The following is a 20,242-nucleotide window of genomic DNA, read 5'->3' on the forward strand; positions in this document are numbered from 1 at the left end:
ATTTTCCCTCTTCCAGACAATCCCCAGATTGGATTTTGACAAAGAAGATCCTCTTTTATGTTAGAAAGTGGAATTAAATTTTCCTGCGTAACAATATGACCACATACTTAGTGGTCCAAAATAGCACACATTTATGATCTTATAGTTTCTATAGGTGAGAGTCTGAGCACAGCTTAAGTGCGTCCTTTGCAGCCAGCTATCAAGATGTCAGGCAAGACAGGGTTCTCATGGGAAGACTCTACAAAGAATGATTCACTTCCAAGCACACAGAGCTGTCCAAAGGGTTCAGCTCCTTGCAGGTTGTGGGACCAAGGGCCTTCGGTTCTTGCAGGCTATTGGCTGGAGGCCATCCTCAGTTCCTTGTCATATGGGCCTCCCCAACATCACCACTGCTTCATCAAAGCCAGCAAGAGAGGAGTCTCCTAGCAAGACACACGTTAGACTTTTATGTCACCTTTATTGTACTGTATTGGTTATAAGCAAGTCCCAGTCCATACACGAGAGGGGATTGCACAAAGCTGTAACTACCAGGTGGCTGAGATAACGGGAGTTACAGATCCCTTCTGGGAGCTGGAAATCATCTTTCCTTGAAGTTTCTAAAAGCCACTGAACGGTTTGAAGCAGTAAAGTAATAGCATATTCTTGTTTTAGAATGAGCACTAGCCAGAAAGTGTCGAGAACAGATTGGTGGTAGAGAAAACCTTAGTTAGGGAATCCAGCTATCAGGCTGCAATGGCAATCCTAGTGAAATGGTGGTGGCCCCAACTAAGGTAATGCTACTGGGAATAGAGAAAGATGGAAACAATGGAGTTAAGATATAATGAATAGGACTTGGTTATAAATAGATGGTGAGATTAAAGAGTTAAGAATATTCAGGCTCTGGTTTGTGCAAATGAGTGAGTGGGCAGTAATGTCATTCACTGAGAAAAGGAGGGCAGTCTAGACACGAAGCTGGAGGTGGATGGGTTAGTCCCCTAACAGAATTGGGGAGACTGAATAACGCTCCCTTGAAAGAACCACCTTTTATGATACATTTAAACTAATGTTTATGTCTGCAAAGAACCCGTTGCTTAAATTTGTTAAAACAGGTTCAATCTTTTCAACTCATTTTAAATACATGAATTTTTAGGATTACAAGTAGTCTGTGGATACCGGAACATCCGACTGAGTGTACAAAGAGGGACCCGCTCTTCTTAAAAACATCCTTCGTATGTTTTGAAAGCAAAAGGATGAATTCTGGGAGCACAAAATACGGATAAAAGCTATTTATTTTAACGTATTTTACACCGGAGTAATTTGGGTTGAACTTAGCAGCCCTAAGCACTGTGCCGCAGGAACTTGTGCAGACAAAGAGCGCGGACGGACCCTGACTCCGGTCCGCGTCTCCGCTGCTCCCTGCCTCCCTTGCCCCGAGGATTAGACACAGGAGATGCTGCCTCGTACTCTCCCGAGACGGACGGAGCTCTTCGATCCTCCGATTCTCCCAGCCACACCACGGGTGTTCCCACCTGCGGAGAACCGGAGTCTGGCGATGCCAAGGGTCTTCTGGGAATTGTAGTTCCGGGCGGGATGAGGGCGGCACGCCTGGCTCCGCTCCTTCTTACGCATGCGCGACTCCGAGCTGGCCAAAGAAGTTCGTACCCTTTGTGAGGCCCGGGATGGGAGGTGAGTTGGTTGTGGTGATGTCGCTCGTCTCCGCTCCGCCTCGGCGGTGGTTCCCCGGGTCGTTCTGTGCCGAGTCGGGGCTAGAGTGCGCGTTTGTTAAAGGGGCCTCGAGGGCAGACCATGAGCCCTGTCCCTTCTCACTCTGGCCTGATCGTCTCTTCGGGGGGACGCGGTTGTGCGACGGGCGGGGCGGTCGCGGGGTCCTGGGCCAGTGCCCCGAGCGCGGCAGAATTTGTCCAAACTCCTGATGCCCCAGCGTCACCTCTTCCAGGCGCCCAGTTTCCCCAGGGACAGCTTCAAGCGGTAGGGACAGACATCTGAGGACCCAGCCTCAGGGATGCTGTCCCCGGGCTTCCAGGCTCCAGCGCCGTAGGACTGAGGCAGACTCCACGGTGAGAAAGAGACCCGATCTAACCCAGGCCTTTCATCAGAGCCCAGGAGGAAAGGCAGGAAGTGGGACCACGAGGCCCGGGAGGCTTCTGATTCGTCTGGCCAGGGAGATCTGAATTGGGGTGAAGAGCAGAATCTCCAGAACAAGGAGGAGGTGGTGATCATGGAGACAGATTTGGCTGAAATGCCTGAGAAAAGAGGTGAGAATTGCGGACGTGTTGAACTTGTGGCGTGGAAGGACGAAATTCCTGCTCCTGAAGGGAAAACGGTCGGCTCAGGGGAGGTGGCTCTTGGCTGGCTGTCTCCATTGTCTCGGGGATGGATGGGCTTTTTAAGTGAGACTGAACGGCTTGGTATGGGAGCACCGCCCTTTCCATGGCAGCTGGGCACACAGTGGACCCTTCAAAGCTACCCCCAAAATGTGAGTGAAATGTTAACTTCTATGGCAAGAATCCACCTCTTTGGTTGTCAAAAATGTTTTGTTTTACATAGGAGAAAACAGGCATAGTAGTTAATGACTGACTTCCGTTCTACCTGACCAGTTTCATGAAGGTTGTGCTGTGACCTCCTACACCAGAATTCCCCCTGGGGTGGTTGTTAGATTTCTGGATTGTACCCCAGGCTCAACTAATGCTTATTACTTTGAGGTGGGGGTCCAGCAATCTACATTACAAATAAGCTTTCAGAGTTAGAACCAATGAGTATAGATTAAGCTGGGAAATTTACTGACATATTCTAATTTCTAGATCAGAGGATGCCATCTTACAGAATGTGTTATGATTATAGCAACTGAATTCCAGCCCAGAGTAGTAGCAATATTCCCGCACATCTTGGGACGAGGGTCCTGGGAGGAGGTCGGTTGTTTTGGGGTACCTTCAGTCTCTGTGTTTGTAGGCAGCACGTATAGTATGTTGAAGCGGTTTTTAGACTTTAAATCTGAGTGGCAAGTTAAGCCTAGGTCTCATCATTGCTGCTTTCTTGTCGTTAGCTCTGTCTTCCCAGGATTCTCCCCATTTCCAAGAGAAGATCACAGAAGAGGGAGAAGTGGCTGCTCTGCACCTCACGGCCAGATCCCAGGTAAGTGAGTCTGCTGATTATTGGAATTACACCTTGTTTCTTAGAGTACAGATGCACTCCCTTCTTTGTGATATGGAGTTTCTTTATCCACTAAAGCCCATCTACAGAGCTGAGTTCTAAATCTGAGAGACTAGTCAGGAGACTAATGGACTCAGAAGAAAATGTTTTCTACTTATAACACTGGATGGATTTCTTCCCTATTTAGTGTTTATTGTCCCTCAACAGACAAGTAAGCAGCATTTCCCTTTCTTAGCCTACTGTGCTCATTTCTGTGCTTGGTAATGTGAGAAACTATTTTAAATATAATGTGGTACATACCTCTTAAAACTTGTTTCTCTAGAGGAAACAGCATGTATGTGACTTTAAGTAGCAATTTCAGAAAGCGCTTAAATGCTGAAGTCATTGTAAAAATAATAAGTCCTCACATAGTTCAAAGAAATACTGGAAAAAGAAAGCCTATGAAGGCATAATTTAAAGAGTTACAGTTAGAATCCAGCCCTCTGAGATGATGAAAGCTAAAGTATGATCACGTCTGCAGCAACTTACTTTTATATTATCGGCCCCTCTCTCCCAAAAGGTAAATATGACAAATATTATGAATGTTTGGCTGGGCGTGGTGGCTCATGCCTGTAATTCCAGCACTTTGGGAGGCCGAGGCAGGTGGATCACTAGATCAGGAGATTGAGACCATCCTGGCTAACACAGTGAAACCCCGTCTCTACTAAAAAGACAAAAAATTAGCCAGGCCTGGTGGCACACATCTGTAGTCCCCGCTAGTCCGGAGGCTGAGGCAGGAGAATCACTTGAACGTGGAAGGTGGAGGTTGCAGTAAGCCAAGATCGCACCACTGTACTCCAGCCTGGGCAATGAGGGAAACTCTGTCTCAACAACAACAACAAAAAAATTTGAATTTAGGTGGTGATTGTACTATATCAGTGATTATTGCATTCATCTTTCAACTTTTGTATGTTTGAAACTTTTATTAAAATAAGTTAGGGCTGGGCATGGTGGCTCATGCCTGTAATCCCAGCACTTTGGGAGGCCAAGGCGGGCAGATCACCTGAGGTCAGGAGTTCAAGACCAGCCTGACCAACATGGTGAAACCTCGTCTCTACTTAAAATACAAAAATTAGCTGGGCATGGTGGCGCACGCTTATAATCCCAGCTACTCCGAAGACATGAGAATCACTTGAACCCAGGAGGCAGAGGTTGCAGTGAGCCCAGATAGGGCTACTGCACTCCAGCCTGGGTGAGAGTGAAACTGTCTCCAAAAAAAAAAAAAAAAGAAGTTGAGTAGGCAAAAAGGAGCTTTCCATGATGTGTGTGGCATACCACAACCCAGAGATTCCTCCGTCAGCCTTTCTCTTTGCTTCTGTAATCCAAGGTGTAGAAAATAGATACTACACGTTCATAGTGTTTGTAAAAGTGACTTTTCAGGGTCCTTTATGTACTTGCCTGTCTCCATTGGCTTCCCAACTGTCTTACATTAGTCATGAAGACTTTATTATAATGTCAAGAAGCTTTAAGTTGCAGCTGATAAAATCAATTCAAATGGGTCTAAGTGAAAAGAAGTAACTATTGACTAACAAACTGAAAAATCTAGGTCTGGCTACATATAGGGCTCAAACAAGAATGTTAAAACCTACTTCTTCATTTTACTGACCTTTTCTTTTCTCTCCATGGGTTTTATGGCCAAACAGGTTTTTCTCCTAGTGTTAGCCTCTAACGAGTTTAGGCTTTCATCTTCCTGTGTTAAAGGAGAGAGAAAAAGGGCAGATTCTCTTCTAGTCATTCTTCCAGAAGTGCTGGGATTGACTCTAATGGAGTATTAGGCCCATTCCTGGATGAGATATTGGCCAAATCTAAGTGTAATTCTCTATAGAATATACCTACACACACATACACACACACGTGTACACGCATACATCCCACCCAAGAGTCAAAGATGGCGTCAATACTACCTGAACTACACAGATTCAAAGTGGCCAGGCATAGTAGCTAGGGGAAAATTAGGGCACAGGTACCAGAAGCGTGAATATATATTTCAATACTTTGATATCAGCTTCAACACTGTTAACAGCATCAAGGTGATTGAACCTATTATGGAAAATTTTAAAAACTGTCTTTGTTCTTTGTGCATTTTATTAGATTTTTAAAATGCAATATTGGAGCTTTTTATCTTATTAGAATTTGCCTGGGCTATTTTTTACCTTTGATTTATTAGATTTTTAAAAATATTAAAAGTTTTAGTTCTTCTTCAGTGTAACAAAGTGAACAACACAGACATACAGAAATGTAAAGGTAATGCTACTTCCCCCTCAAATTCAGTCCCTGCCTCTCTCTACTATGTATATTTTTTCACATTTTTTGTTGTGCTGGCACTACTGTATTCATACATACGGTATACTATATTTCCTCCCATTTACCCACCAGTACCCAACCTAGCAATAATATTTTGTTTGGATGGCCTATTCTGTATACAGGATGTGGCTTTTTAAAAAAAACTTTTTATGAGGAAATTTGCTCATTCACGTATAATACATGTGTTTCAAACTTTTCTTGCCATGTGATTTTTATAATTCTGTTTCCTATGCTTTATTGTTTCCTCTTTTGTAGTTTTCCTGCGGTTTGTGCAATGGTTTGCATTTTTTGTTGTTCTGGCTTTTTCTTCTAATTGTTGGGCACTTAATCCCCACTGAATGTTGATTTAGTTATGTATATGCAGATTCTAGGCTAAAGGTCATTTTTCCTCATAATGTCTTTTCTACTTAGGGGCCACTTAGTGATTTTTACATATTATTTTATCTTAAGGGAATAATTCTCTTATTTCTTAAATCTTAGATTATTTTCCACATAGTAGCTTTACTTTGAGATAATTTTAGACATACGAAGTGTTGCAAATAGCACAAAGAACTTGTATATGCTTCACCCAGATTTTGCAAAAATTTATATTTTACTTTGCTTTGTTATTATTTTTTCAAAATCAGGACATTCACATTGGCATAATACTATAACCTACTGACCTTATTCAGATTTTCCAGCTGCCTTATTTTTCTCTTTTTAAAATTTCTGCTTTTATATTGTAAATATTTCTCTTTTCCTTTGTTTTTTGTTCTAACTTGATTTGTGTGCTCTGGTCATTTATTTACATTTTTAAAAAATGAAATGAAAGTGTTTAAAGCTACAAAATTTCCTCTGAGTATAGTTTTAGCCATTTGGCATTTTTTTTTCCTATTTTATTTGATTATTTTCATATTTTGATATATTTTCTCAGTTATTATAAATTATTCTGTTCTATTTTTGGAATGTACGGAAATTTACTTTGTTACTTTTTGCAAATGCTACATGAATGTTTAAACAGAAGGTGTTTTCTATCCAGTTAGAGCATTTGATTCATATTTATTTCAGTAACCTTGAAATATTCCTGTTGTCTATGGGTTTACTTAAAGGTGCATGTTCAATGCAGATATGTATCTATCTCCTTATGGTTTTTGTATTTTTTGTCTTATAGAAGTATAATCTTATGATATTTTATACATAAGTATTTATGAATTGTATGTCATAAATTGGAGCTATTTTCCAATTTAATGCTCTTTGCTTTGAATTAATTCATGTTTAACTGGATTGGTTTTTGCTGTCTTTTCTTTCCATGACTTCTCTATTTACAAGTTCTGTATTGCAGTTCATCTTGTGATTGGCTAGATTGACTCTTCAATTTTTTATTGAGGACTCAGAGAAGCATTATGTAGACGTGACTTTTTTTCCCTCTGCTTATATTTTACTTTAATCAAACTACATTGTTGACTCATTGGTTCATATTTTAATACTTTGTTCCCCAGAAAAATTGTAGCCTCTCAATGGAGAAACCAGAGTCATCTTTTGGTTCTCATATTGAATCTAGCATAGTGTGCCTGGCACATAATTGATAGTTACCCTTTACATAAAATACTCCGAATCTGACGACCATTAGAATACTTGGCATTTATCATAGTCCGTTTCCCTGTTAAGTGCATCTCAGGCTTTTGCTTCAGGGCCGGCAGAAACTGGGGGATGAAAGAGAAGTTGTCAAGGGAAAGATATTGAAAAAAATGTTTTATGTCTTAGGAAACGGTGACATTCAAGGATGTGGCCATGGACTTTACACCAGAGGAGTGGGGGAAGCTGGATCCTGCACAAAGGGATGTGATGCTGGAGAACTATAGGAACCTGGTCTCACTTTGTAAGAATGGATTGTGATTCTGGAATCTGCTTATGGGAGCATCATTACTTTAATGAAAGTGAAATAGCTTAACAAAGCCTTCACCTTTGCATTCAGGAGTCAAAAAGTGTTAATTCTTTTTGGCCTGTGTAGAAAATCTGTTTTTGCTCTAGATTCTTGATGAAATGTCTATGCTTGTTTTATATCAGGATTCTTTGGGTTTAAGTGACAAAAACTTAACTCACACTCTTATAGGGGAAAAAAATCTTGATTTTTCAGGGATCCAAATATATTATCAAGAATTTCCTTTATTCATTGATTTATTTTTAATCAATTGGCTTGGTTTTGCTCTGTATTAGCTTTATTCCTAGGATTTCCCCATGTGGCAAAGATGGCCAGTGGCAGTCCCAGGGTTACGTTATTCTTCCAGTTAGATAGCTAAGCTAAAAAAGAAAATGCTTCTTTCCTGAGAGTTTTAGCAAATAAGGTCACAGGCCCATCAGTGAAACAATCTCTAGAGCCAGTGAAATTGAGTACTCTGTGGCCAGTTTTAGATCCTGGGCCTACTAGCATGCACACATACACACATGCATGCATATGATTGTATGAGGGGTGGAGGGGACTGTTAGCCCCTCCCAAACCTCATGTAAAAAAAATCCCTTAAGAAAGTGACTTCTAAGGCCGGGCGCAGTGGCTCACGCCTGTAATCCCAGCACTTTGGGAGGCCGAGGTGGGTTGATCACGAGGTCAGGAGATCGAGACCATCCTGGCTAACATGGTGAAACCCCGTCTCTACTAAAAATACAAAAAATTAGCCGGGCGCGGTGGCGGGTGCCTGTAGTCCCAGCTACTCGGGAGGCTGAGGCAGGAGAATGGCGTGAACCTGGGAGGTGGAGCTTGCAGTGAGCCGAGATTGCGCCACTGCACTCCAGCCTGGGCGAAAGAGCGAGACTCTGTCTAAAAAAAAAAAAGAAAAGAAAGTGACTTCTAGTAACTGAAGAAGGAAAGGAAAAACATTCAAAGATGAAACTTCAGTTACCACCATTACAGTTATGTGGTGCTGCCATTGAGGTCCCACTTTTTCCTCCTTCCCTGAGGTAAGGACTAATTTGCAACATCTCTCTGAAGTTTCCTCACACAATGAGGAAATAAAGAGAAATTCCTTTCTTTTCTAACAGTTGAAAATACTTGTATTTACAAATCCAATTGAACTCTTTACCAGGCCCAGACTCTTGCTGCAGATATTTTAAGCTTCATTTAGAGGTCCACCCTCCCTTACTTCAGCTCTTCCTGTAATACTTTGTCTTTGTAGATCAGGAGGTTGAGAGCATATTCTGGTTTAGATCTTTATACCCATTACAAATAACTAAGTCCAGCAGGACAGTGGCCATGAAAGTTGGGCGTGGTGGCTCCCACCTGTAATCCCAGCACTTAGAGAGGCAGAGGTGGGAGGATAGCTTGAGCCCAGGAGTTCGAGACCTGCCTGGGCAATATAGTGAGATCCCATTAACTTTAAAAATAAAAAATAAAAAGTAAATTTTTATAAATTAAAAAAATAAGAAAGAAAGTTGGAATTCACTAAGGAATATGTAACAATTCAACCTGCTGGAAGAAAACTTCCACAAATAACTTACTCACATTACATTCTCCTTTCTGTCTTTTTCTTTTTTTAAATGAATAGGGCTTCCAGTTTCCAAACCTGAGAACCACAACTTGGAGCATGGAAAAGAACCACTGAAGCTTGAGAGAAAAGCCCCCAAAAGCAGCTATTCAGGTGAGCCAGATACATGGGAGTCTTCAGAAATGATAGCCCAGCAGGACAATGAAGAACTTTTCAGTGCTTAAGAAAGTGCCTGTGTGCCCTTATTTTTTAATTTTTTTAAAATTCTAAAACATTTAAAATATATACAGAAGTCCAGAAAATAAAATAACATTCATGTATCCATCACTGAGATTAGACATGTTCCAATATTTTGCTTCGTTTGCCTCTTTTCTTTCTTCCTTTCTTTTTCTTACAATATAAAACTAATAATTGGCCGGGCGCGGTGGCTCACACTTGTAATCCCAGCACTTTGGCAGGCTGAGGCGGGCGGATCACGAGGTCAGGAGATCGAGACCACGGTGAAACCCCGTCTCTACTAAAAATACAAAAAAATTAGCTGGGCGTGGTGGCGGGCGCCTGTAGTCCCAGCTACTTGGAGAGGCTGAGGCAGGAGAATGGCGTGAACCTGGGAGGCGGAGCTTGCAGTGAGCCAAGATTGCGCCACTGCACTCCAGCCTGGGCGACAGAGCGAGACTCCGTCTCAAAAAACAAAATAAAATAAAAAAAAAAACTAATCATTAAACAGTTGGATGAATTTTCACAAATTTAGCACATTCATGTAACAATTGCCCAAATCAAGAAAATAGCCTTACCAGCATCTCTAGAAGCACCCTTGTGCCCTCTTTGAGGCCCCTCCCTCCTCCCAAGGGTAACCTTATCCTAACTTACAGCACCAAGTTTTGACAGTTCTTGAATTTTCTATAAATGGAATCGTATTGTATATACTCTTGTGTCTGGCTTCCTTCACTGAACATTAGCTGTGAGATACATCTATGTTGTTGCATATCATTGTAATTTATTCATTGTCATTGTTGTACAGTTTTTCATTTTGTTAATATACCAGTTTATTCTTCTGAAGATGAGTATTTGGATAGTTTCCAGTTTTTAGCTGTCTGAATAATGCCGTTATGTACAGTTTTTTAATGCCTTTTGGTGAACAAATATATGCATTTCTTCTGGATATATACATACAAGTAGACTTGTTTTATCATAGGATAGATGCATAGTCACTTTTGGTAGATAGTGCCAAAGAGGTTTCTAGAGTCATTGTACCAATTACATTCCCAGCAGCAGAGTATGTGCGTTCTAGTTGTTCCACATGCTTGTCAACACTTAATATTGCTTGTTTTCATTTTAGCCATCCTTTTCAGGTGTGTGATATCTTTTATTTTTTAAGAAATAAAAAATATCATATATTCAGTTAAAGCCTTTTTATTCTCAGCCGGGTGTGGTGGCTCACGCCTGTAATCCCAGCACTTTGGGAGGCCAAGGTGGGTGGATCACCTGAGGTCAGGAGTTTGAGACGAGCCTGGCCAACATGGTGAAACCCTGTCTCTACTAAAAATACAAAAAAATTAGCTGGGCATGGTGACAGGCACCTGTAATCCCAGCTACTTGGGAGGCTGAGGCAGGAGAATTGCTTGAACCCAGGAGGCACAGGTTGCAGTGAGCCGAGATCGTGCCATTGCACTCCAGCCTGGGCAACAGAGGGAGACTCTGTCTCAAAAAACAAAAAAAAGAAACCCTTTTATTCTCTTTCTCCTCTAGAAGTAACCATTATATCTTGAAATTGGTGTGAATCATTTCGGTGTTTGTGTATGTGTGTGTATACACAGAGACATATACATATGTATATAAAACAATATGTGTGTTTTATTGTTACACTTTTTGTTATGTGGTCTGATTTTTTAAAGTTCACATTGTATTTTGATATTAATCTATGTTAATATATATGAATTATGTTTATGCATTTTAACTACTATGGAGTAATAAGTCCACTGTATGAATAAACTGAACAGTTTATTTTTTTGCCATTGGTAACAGTTGCAGTGATCACCCTTTTTTTGATTCCTTATGCTCATCTTGAGAGCTGGTTTAGGGAGATAACTGGAAGAAGAATTAGTAGGTCTTAAATCATCACATGGTTAGCTTTACTAGGAACTGCCAACAGTTGAGTTATCAGACTTGTTAATTTTTGTCAATCTGATGGATGCAAAATGATGTTTTAAAATTTTCATTTCTCTGAGTGATAAATACAAGTTTGAGCATTTCATGTTTGTTGGCTATTCAAGTTTCTTCTTGTGAGTTACCTGTTGATACCCTTTGCCTGTTTTTTGAGATTGGGCTGTTTATATCTTTTCTCTTGATTTGGTGGAGTTCTTCATATATTTTAGGTACTAATCTATGACAGAAGTAGCATTGCAAGTCAGTGAGAAGAAATTGGTTCTTCTAATCTTTGGCTTATTTTATTTTCTGGTGTGTTAGGCATATAGAATTAAACATTTTTAATAACAGACTTTTTTTAAGTATTGCTTTTTGTGAATTGTCTATCTACTTTATCCCAGTGTCAGAAAGATTATTTTATTCCAAAATGTTCAATTTTGTCTTACAGGTATTTATTTTTGTATATGATGAAATGGGAAAACTCATTTTGTCTTTTTCCATGCTGAAAGCCAGTAAGTCCAGCATTGTTCATGGAATAATCTTATGTTACTGATTTGTAATGCTAGCTGTGGTAAACCCAGTTCCCCTGCATACTTAGTTCTGTTTCTTGTCTCTCTGGTTTACTTGTCTGTCTATGTCCAATACCATACTGTTTTAATTACTATACTTAGTATTATGTATAGCTCATAAAGAAAATCCTTCCTGGATATTCTTATTTTTTAAAAAATTATACTTTTGAATATTGAAAGAGTTTTAAAATCTTTCCCTGTGATTATGGATATGTTTGTTTCACCTCAGAGAGCTATCAGTTTCTGTGACTTACCCATTCACCACCCATCTCCCTTTTTTGGGGTATTGCAGTTTTCATAGTGATCTGTTAAGAGGTCCTTATATATGAGGTTTTTACCTTTTGTTATATTACAGATATTTTTTCTAGTTTTTGACTTTCAGTTTTGCTATGCATTTTGATGTACAAGTTTAATTTTTTACAATCTTTTTTTTTCTGCCTTTTCAGTGCTGCTTAAAACGTTTTTCAGTAACCCAAGGTTATATATATATTTGCCTCTGTTTCCTAGTATATTCTTTAATTTTTTCTTTAGATTCTTAATCCATTTGGAATTGCTTCTTACTTCTCTGAGTGTATCTTCTTAGACTTCTTTTTTGAACAATTAAATATTCTAATTGCTCAAAATTTGATTTTAATCTCCCTTCCTTTTGTATACCTGGAGTCATAAACTTGAGTACTTACATGGGCCAGGAGGTAATATCACTGAGTTAAGCAAGCAAGGTGGAAACTGGTGAACCAGAGGAGTACAGGCCTCAACTGAAAGGAGTAGCTCTAGCTCAAGGGCTGGCAAGCTTTTTATGTAAATGGCTAGATACTAAATAATTAGGCTTTGTGGGACATGGTCTCTCTGCAGCCATTCAATCTGCCACAGTAGTATGAAAGCAGCCCTAGAAAATACATACATGAATGGGTATGTTCCAGTAAAAATTTATTTAGCAAAGTAGGCAGCAGGCTGTAGTTGCCAATCCCTGCTCTAAATGGTGGTTGTCGTTCAGTATGCTTCTAGTTTTTTTCAAGAGAGAAACCCTAAATTTGCATTTATCTGTAATCTCCTTTTTTTTTTTTTTTTTTTTTTTTGAGATGGAATCTCGCTCTTCCACCCAGGCTGGAGCGCAGTGGTGCCATCTCGGCTCACTGGAAGCTCTGCCTCCCGGGTTCACACCATTCTCCTGCCTCAGCCTCCTGAGTAGCTGGGACTACAGGTGCCTGCCACCACACCTGGTTAATTTTTTTGTATTTTTAGTAGAAATGGGGTTTCACCGTGTTAGCCAGGATGATCTCAATTTCCTGACCTCGTGATCTGCCTGCCTTGGCCTCCCAAAGTGCTGGGATTACAGGCGTGAGCCACTGCGCCCAGCCATAATCTCCCTATTTTTAACTGTGTGTAACTAGTTTTAAAAGTTTGTATAAACAGTATGGCCCAAAGAAAATGTGTCTAAGGTCCAATTTGGCCAACTGATCAACTGTTTGCAGCCTCTACTTACTACTTCATTAGTCTCATCATTCCCACAACCAGTTACCTTCTATCAAGATGAGTCCCAAATTGGTATTCCCATCCTAGAGCTCTCCTCAGGGCTGTTCTCAACATCTTAACTATTTGATTCCTTTGTTTGCTTATGTCAACGATACTTCAATACAACATGTTTAAAACTGAATGTCTAAAATAAGTCTAAATTTCCCATCTCCCCAACAGCATCCTTTTCCAGTAATTGTTTTAATGGTACTTATTGTCATCAAATTGTACGTGGCGGAAATCTATGCACAGTCTTTACATCTCCCCCTCTCTCCTTTATCCAATTCATCACTGTATTTACCTAATTATATTCTAAGTATTTCTTCACTGTTAATTTTCCTTTATATATTTTTTGTTTTCCTAGATTACTGTGATAATCTTTCTGATTCTGCCTTTGCCCCCATATACTTAATTCTCAACATTGTAGTGAGACTGATATTTTCATAATCAAATCTGATCTTGTCATCACTCTGCTTGAAACATTTGAATGGCTTCTTACTGCCTTCAGGGTAACAGACAAAATCCTGGAGGTCTACAAAATCTTGTGAAATCTGGCTTTTACTCGTTATCCCAACCTCATTTCACAGCTACTCTTCTTCCATCTCTGTGCTCTAGTGTAGCAGTTCTTAATGCTTTGGCATCAAAGGACCTACTATAACTATAAAAATTATTAAAGACCCTAAAGATGTTTCATTTATGGGGGTTATATCTACCAATAGTTACTATACTACAAGTTAAAACAAAAATTTTAAGCTGTTAGCTAATTCATTTAAAAATAATTGGCCGGGTGTGGTGGTCCACACTTGTAATCCCAGTGCCTTGGGAGGCCAAGGTGGGTGGGTCGATTGAGCCCAGCAGTTAGAGACCAGCCTGAGCAATAAACTGTTACCCCATCTCTTAAAAGAAAAATACATATAAAAAATTATAAACCTGTTATGTGTTAGCACAGTGTATTTTTTTATGAAAAAACATCTATTTTCTTTAATCAAAAAATATTATTAAGAAGTATGGCATTGTTTTACACTTTTGCCAATCTCTTTAATGTATGGCATAATAGAAAGTAGCTATATTCATACAACTGCTTCTGAATGCAACTTGATATGACATGTTGTTTTGGTTGCCTTGCATGGAGAAAATCCAGCATCACACAGATATAAGTTGGAAAAGGAAGGAGTACTTTATAGTCTTTTCAGGTAATTATGGCTATTCTTCTTTGAAACAGCTCCATAACTGAACAAGTGGTACTTTCGGAAAGATTAGGTACAATGTAGAATCTGAAACCACATCCATGAATTTTTCATATATTGAAAATCTATCAATCTTTTGGACAATATTGGTTCACTAAGTTATGCAAATCTTTTTTGTTGGCACTTTATATTGTGCAACATTTTTTAATATTATAACTTTTAGTATCACAACTGACCTTATCAGAAAAGCCTTTAAGTTTTAGGAAGCCATCAAGCCCTTGGTGGTAAATAGAAGTTTTCCAAAACTTGTAATTTCTGCCTGAAAGCTCAGATTTTATAAACAACTCATTGTTGTCCTTGATACGACAGGTTCACTTTGTTCATTTTTGAGAAACTGTCTGCCAGATACCCAAGTTAGATAACATAGTTTGCCATTCAGTCATCCTTTCAGGTAAAATGGTGGTCTGTGAAACAAGTGGCTGGTTCGGCTCACAACTCTCAAATGATTGCATGGTGTATTTCCTCAAGACGACCATTGTTGTTTGGTATAAACAGAATTGTCTTATGAATATTTCCTATTTCATTAACCCTGAATATTAAAAAGGCACTTCAGGGGTTAAAATTCAATGAAATTAATGTTTATGCTTCCTTAGACATTTTTAAATAAAACTGGCCTTTTTTTTTTTTTAAACCAAGAGTACATGATGGGGAAGAATACAAGGACTACTAGTAAGTTTAGTATCATGTTGATTTGTGTGAAGTTGTAAGCAGTTTACCATTACTTTTACAACATCATTGAAAATGTTGACACAATGAAAAAGGCAAATAACATCTAAATGTTATTTTGAAAGCAGTTTTGAACTTACAGTTTCCCAGGGGTTCATGAACCATACTTGAGGATCTTTACCTCTACCTACTTATACAAGCCTTATATCAATTTATGTTTTATTTATTTAACAAGCACTTAATGTGGCACTTAATGCTGTGTCAGAATTTTAAGTGCTTCATAGATATTTGCATTTAATGCTTATTATGGTAGGTATTGCTATCATTCCTTGCCAGATGGGTACTGTTACTGCCCCCTCTTACTAAGGAAACCGAAGTAAAGAGCTTAAATAACTAACCCAGTATCACACAGCTAGTAAGTGGCAGAACTACAATTCAGAGTTTGCTTGTGAATGTTAGATTAAATTTTTTCTTTCTCTACATGTATAGTGACTGTTTTTTCCCAGTGACTAGTTCAGAGCCTAGCACATGGAAGATATTCTATAAATATTTGTTGAATAAAATGGTTAGAAGATGAATAGATAGATGAATGAATATAATTTATTTGAGTGTATGAAATGAGTGACTCATCTAACTTAATTTTCTTCTAATAGTTAATCAGTTGCCATGGCATCATTGGAAAAACAAATCTATGTTTTGTTCACTGACTGAAATACCACCTTCATATTATCTTTAATTCTTACATATACTTTATTTCTGTATTTGCTCTTCTATTTTACTCCTCTGTTTATTTCTTTGAACTACACTGCTTAAAATATTTTGTCTCTATATAAATTAGCTTTATATTGGATATAAAAATTCTACTATATTTATATTAGGTATATCTAGAGAGATTAAGCTTCCATCTCGGCCTTCTCTCCCTTGTTCTGATGTTTTCCCTATAGGTACAAATTTTTATTAGTTTTCCATTTATCCTTTATTTGTTGTTGTTTTTTAAAATGTAAGCAAATAGTATATGTATTTGTACCCCTTTTTTTCTTTGTAAAAAAGTAGCAAACTGTGCATGCTTATTTATATCTTGCTTTTGCTTTTTAAACTTAATATATCTTGGTGGGCACCTTAAAGCAATATGTGAAGATCTTTGTCATTTTTTAAGGAGTTGCATAGTACTCCATTGTATGTATCCACTATATGTTCAGTCATTTCTGTATAGTAGGATATGTGAGATGTTATCAGTCTTTTGCTACCTCAGTTAGTGTTTCAACAAATAGCCTTGTGCATATATCATTTCATATACTTGTCATTATGCCTTTGGGAGATCATAGGAGTTTTTGATCAGCAAAATGTTATAAAAGCATTGTTAGGAAGATTAAACTGGCAATGGAATACATATTTGGATGTGAGTAGGATTGGAATAGTGAAAATTTAGAAGCCATAACTGTACTCTACACTAAGATGGTTGTGTGCCTAGAAATGTATTACAAGTAGGTATTCTATAAAAAGTTATTTCTTCCCATCCTGATCTGTGTACTCATTGTCTGCTCATCTGTGGATATATTGCTTCATCAGCATCTCTACTCTTATATTTCTTGTCACCTTTCCCCTTTTCTGACACTCCTGGATAGGATGTACTCATTTTCTCCACATATTCTGAGCATTTGTTTCCCTCCATTTGTTTCTCTTTGCAAATCATCTGAAAGAGTCAAATCCACTTGCTCCTTGAAGGCATGCTTTTCACTTTCATTAACTCTTACCTATTACAGAACTGCCTTTTTGTTGAGCACAGAAAACGAAGGAAATTTGCATTTCCAATGTCTTTCAGACGTGGAGACTAGACCACAGAGCAAGGATTCAACTTCAGTGCAAGATTTTTCCAAAGCAGAATCATGCAAAGTTGCAATAACAGACAGACTGACACGGAATAGTGTCTATGACTCCAACTTGGAAGCAGCCCTTGAATGTGAAAATTGGTTAGAGAATCAGCAAGGAAATCAGGAGAGACATTTGAGAGAAATGTTCACTCACATGAATCCACTCTCTGAGGAAACAGGCCATGAGCATGATGTATACTGGAAAAGCTTCAATCAGAAATCTGTCCTTATCACCGAAGACAGAGTTCCTAAAGGATCTTATGCCTTCCATACACTTGAAAAAAGCTTGAAACAAAAATCAAACTTAATGAAAAAGCAGAGAACTTATAAAGAGAAAAAACCTCATAAATGTAATGATTGTGGTGAACTCTTCACCTACCATTCAGTGCTTATTCGACACCAGAGAGTCCATACTGGAGAGAAACCCTATACCTGCAATGAATGTGGGAAATCTTTTAGCCATAGAGCTAATTTAACTAAACACCAGAGAACTCATACTAGAATTCTCTTTGAATGCAGTGAATGCAAGAAAACCTTCACAGAAAGCTCATCCCTTGCAACACATCAGAGAATTCACATTGGAGAGAGACCTTATGAATGCAATGAATGTGGGAAAGGTTTTAATCGAAGTACACATCTTGTGCAGCATCAGTTGATTCATACTGGAGTGAAGCCTTATGAATGTAATGAATGTGATAAAGCTTTTATTCATTCATCAGCACTCATTAAACATCAAAGAACTCATACTGGAGAGAAACCTTATAAATGTCAAGAATGTGGGAAAGCCTTTAGCCATTGCTCATCCCTAACTAAGCATCAGAGAGTTCATACTGGAGAAAAGCCATATGAATGCAGTGAATGTGGAAAAACTTTTAGTCAGAGCACACATCTTGTTCAACATCAGAGAATTCATACTGGAGAGAAACCCTATGAGTGTAATGAATGTGGGAAAACCTTCAGCCGGAGCTCCAATTTTGCTAAACATCAAAGAATTCATATTGGAAAGAAACCGTACAAATGTAGCGAGTGTGGAAAAGCCTTCATTCATTCATCAGCTCTTATTCAACATCAGAGAACTCATACCGGAGAGAAACCCTTTAGATGTAATGAGTGTGGGAAAAGCTTTAAGTGCAGTTCATCTCTCATCAGACATCAAAGAATTCACACTGAAGAGCAACCCTGAAAAATTACTGAATGTGAAGAAATGTAAGTTGGTTTTGTCACTATATTAAATACTTGAGTGTTTAGGTGGAAGGCTCATCCATAATATGCATGTGAGGACCAATTCTGTATGCATCTAATTTCATTTGTGTAATACATAGTTCTGAGCCATAGGCAGGTTCCTTATGTCCGTTAATTTGATAATTACAAAATCTAGCCAGCGATTTCAAAATTTTAATCTCCAACCTCCCAAACAGCTATTTGTGGAAATTCAAGAAGTCCCCGAGAGTGGGTAGCAGTACAAACATTGTGAAATCCAGTTTTCCCCTTTCTTGGTTATGTCAGAGCTTTGTTGTAAGCCTCTCGCTTTGCAAGGAAATTCTTATCAGGTAGGTTAGGCTGAGGGCTTACATCCTTATCATCAGGAAGACACAATGTTGTTATTTATTACTCTTTGAGTCCCAAGTAAAGATCTAGATACACATATGGTGTAATTCCTGTAGAGTGTCATTTCTTTTATATTAGCCATAAAAACCAAAAAGGCTGAGTTGAAAGTCCTTAGAATTCCCTTCCTCCCTCAACAAGCTGCTGTCTAATTTGATGACCATAACTAGGATGTATAATATTTACAGACAATTCTAAGTTATGTTCACATGGATTATGTTCATCATTGATTTTGTTTTTTGTTTTTTGAGATGGAGTCTTGCTCTGTTGCCCTGGCTGGAGTGCAGTGGCGTGATCTTGGCTCACTGCAACCTCTGCCTCCTGGGTTCATGCCATTCTCCTGCCTCAGCCTTCTGGGTAGCTGGGACTTCAGGCGCCCGCCACTATGCCTGGCTAATTTTGTTTGTATTTTTAGTAGAGACGGGGTTTCATCATGTTAGCCAGGATGGTCTTGATCTCCTGACCAAGTGATCTGCCCGCCTCGGCCTCCCAAAGTGCTGGGATTACAGGCATGAGCCACTGCGCCTGGTGTCATCATTGATTTATATCATTGGTGTCCCTCTACTGCGGAGACCTTCTTTCATTTTCCATTTCCCTGGGAGTTTATATGAAGTAGTAAATGGGTCAAAATCTTTTTGATCAAGTCCCTCCTTTCTTATCCTTGGCACTGAATGAATCCTTGGTTTTCTATAATCAAAGAGTCAGGGAGACTTCCTTTGACTACATTATTCAGCTTTCTGTAAGCTATGCTGTGTCCATTTGAGAAAAAGCCCCAGGGATATTGAGGGTCTGAGAAGTTGAGTGGTTCAGTGTGTTATTATATTTAGGGTCCCAGTAAAGAAGAACTGAAACAACTGTGAGACACCAAGGCATACTTCCCTGTATGAGTGGAAAACAGGTACGGAAAATAACTCACAGGATAGTCCTCAACTGACTTGCTTGAGGATAAGCATCTTCCCCTCATGAAGAAGTTGCCATTTCTCTGCCTTCATATTTACCTACTTTTTGTTGTCATCTGTATTAGTTCAATCTCACACTGCTATAAAGAAATGCCTGAGACTGAGTAACTTATAAAGAAAAAAGGTTTAATTGGCTCATGGTTCTATGGGCTGTACAGGAAGTATGACTGGGGAGGTCTCAGGGAGCTTTTACTCATGGCAAAAGGCAAAGCCAGAGCAGGTATCTTCACAGGGCTGGAGCAGGAGGAAGAGAGAGAGGGGAGGTGCTACACACTTTTTATACAACCAAATCTCATGAGAACTCTATCACGAGACAGCACTAGGGGGATGGTGCTAAATCATTCATGAGAAACTACCCACATGGTCCAGTCACCTTGCACCAGGCCCCACATCCAACATTGGGGATTACTATTCAACATGATATTTGGGTGGGGATACAGATCTAAACCATATCATTTCTCAAAAAAAAAAAAAAAAAAAAAGGCACAGGAAAAGGAACTCACCTCTTTTATCATCTTAGTCTTTAGTACTAATGGTTTAGAGCAGGAATTGACAAACTGTGGCCTGGACTCATGGACCAACTCTGGCCCACCACCTGCTTCTCAGAGGAAAATTTTGTTGGAACTCAGCCACATTTACTCATTTACATGTTGTCCTTGACTGCTTTTGTGTCCAGTGTCAGAACTGAGTAGCTGCAGCAGAGGTTGTGCCTTTGGG

The 20,242-nt window shown here is 39.1% G+C and overlaps 1 protein-coding gene across 4 annotated transcripts; it reads left to right on the forward strand.

The window, feature by feature from the left end:
- The first annotated feature begins 1,600 nt into the window (after window positions 1–1,600).
- On the forward strand, window positions 1,601–18,833 carry ZNF286A (zinc finger protein 286A). Of its 4 annotated transcripts, none has more exons than XM_003262600.4 (6): window positions 1,601–1,665; window positions 2,024–2,255; window positions 3,044–3,132; window positions 7,237–7,351; window positions 9,012–9,104; window positions 16,913–18,833. In XM_003262600.4, the coding sequence occupies exons 2-6, from the start codon at window positions 2,219–2,221 to the stop codon at window positions 18,142–18,144; spliced, it is 1,566 nt and encodes a 521-aa protein (XP_003262648.1). In that variant the 5' UTR covers window positions 1,601–1,665; window positions 2,024–2,218; the 3' UTR covers window positions 18,145–18,833. The 4 variants fall into 4 exon arrangements, with proteins under 4 accessions (XP_003262648.1, XP_030656024.1, XP_012357016.1 ...); XM_030800164.1 differs by having other exon boundaries at window positions 1,607–1,665; window positions 1,937–2,255; XM_003262602.4 differs by having other exon boundaries at window positions 1,630–1,665; window positions 2,097–2,255.
- Window positions 18,834–20,242: the final 1,409 nt, after the last annotated feature.

The sequence above is a fragment of the Nomascus leucogenys genome, chromosome 19 (genome assembly GCF_006542625.1).
Source record: "Nomascus leucogenys isolate Asia chromosome 19, Asia_NLE_v1, whole genome shotgun sequence".
NCBI classification, from domain to species: domain Eukaryota; kingdom Metazoa; phylum Chordata; class Mammalia; order Primates; family Hylobatidae; genus Nomascus; species Nomascus leucogenys.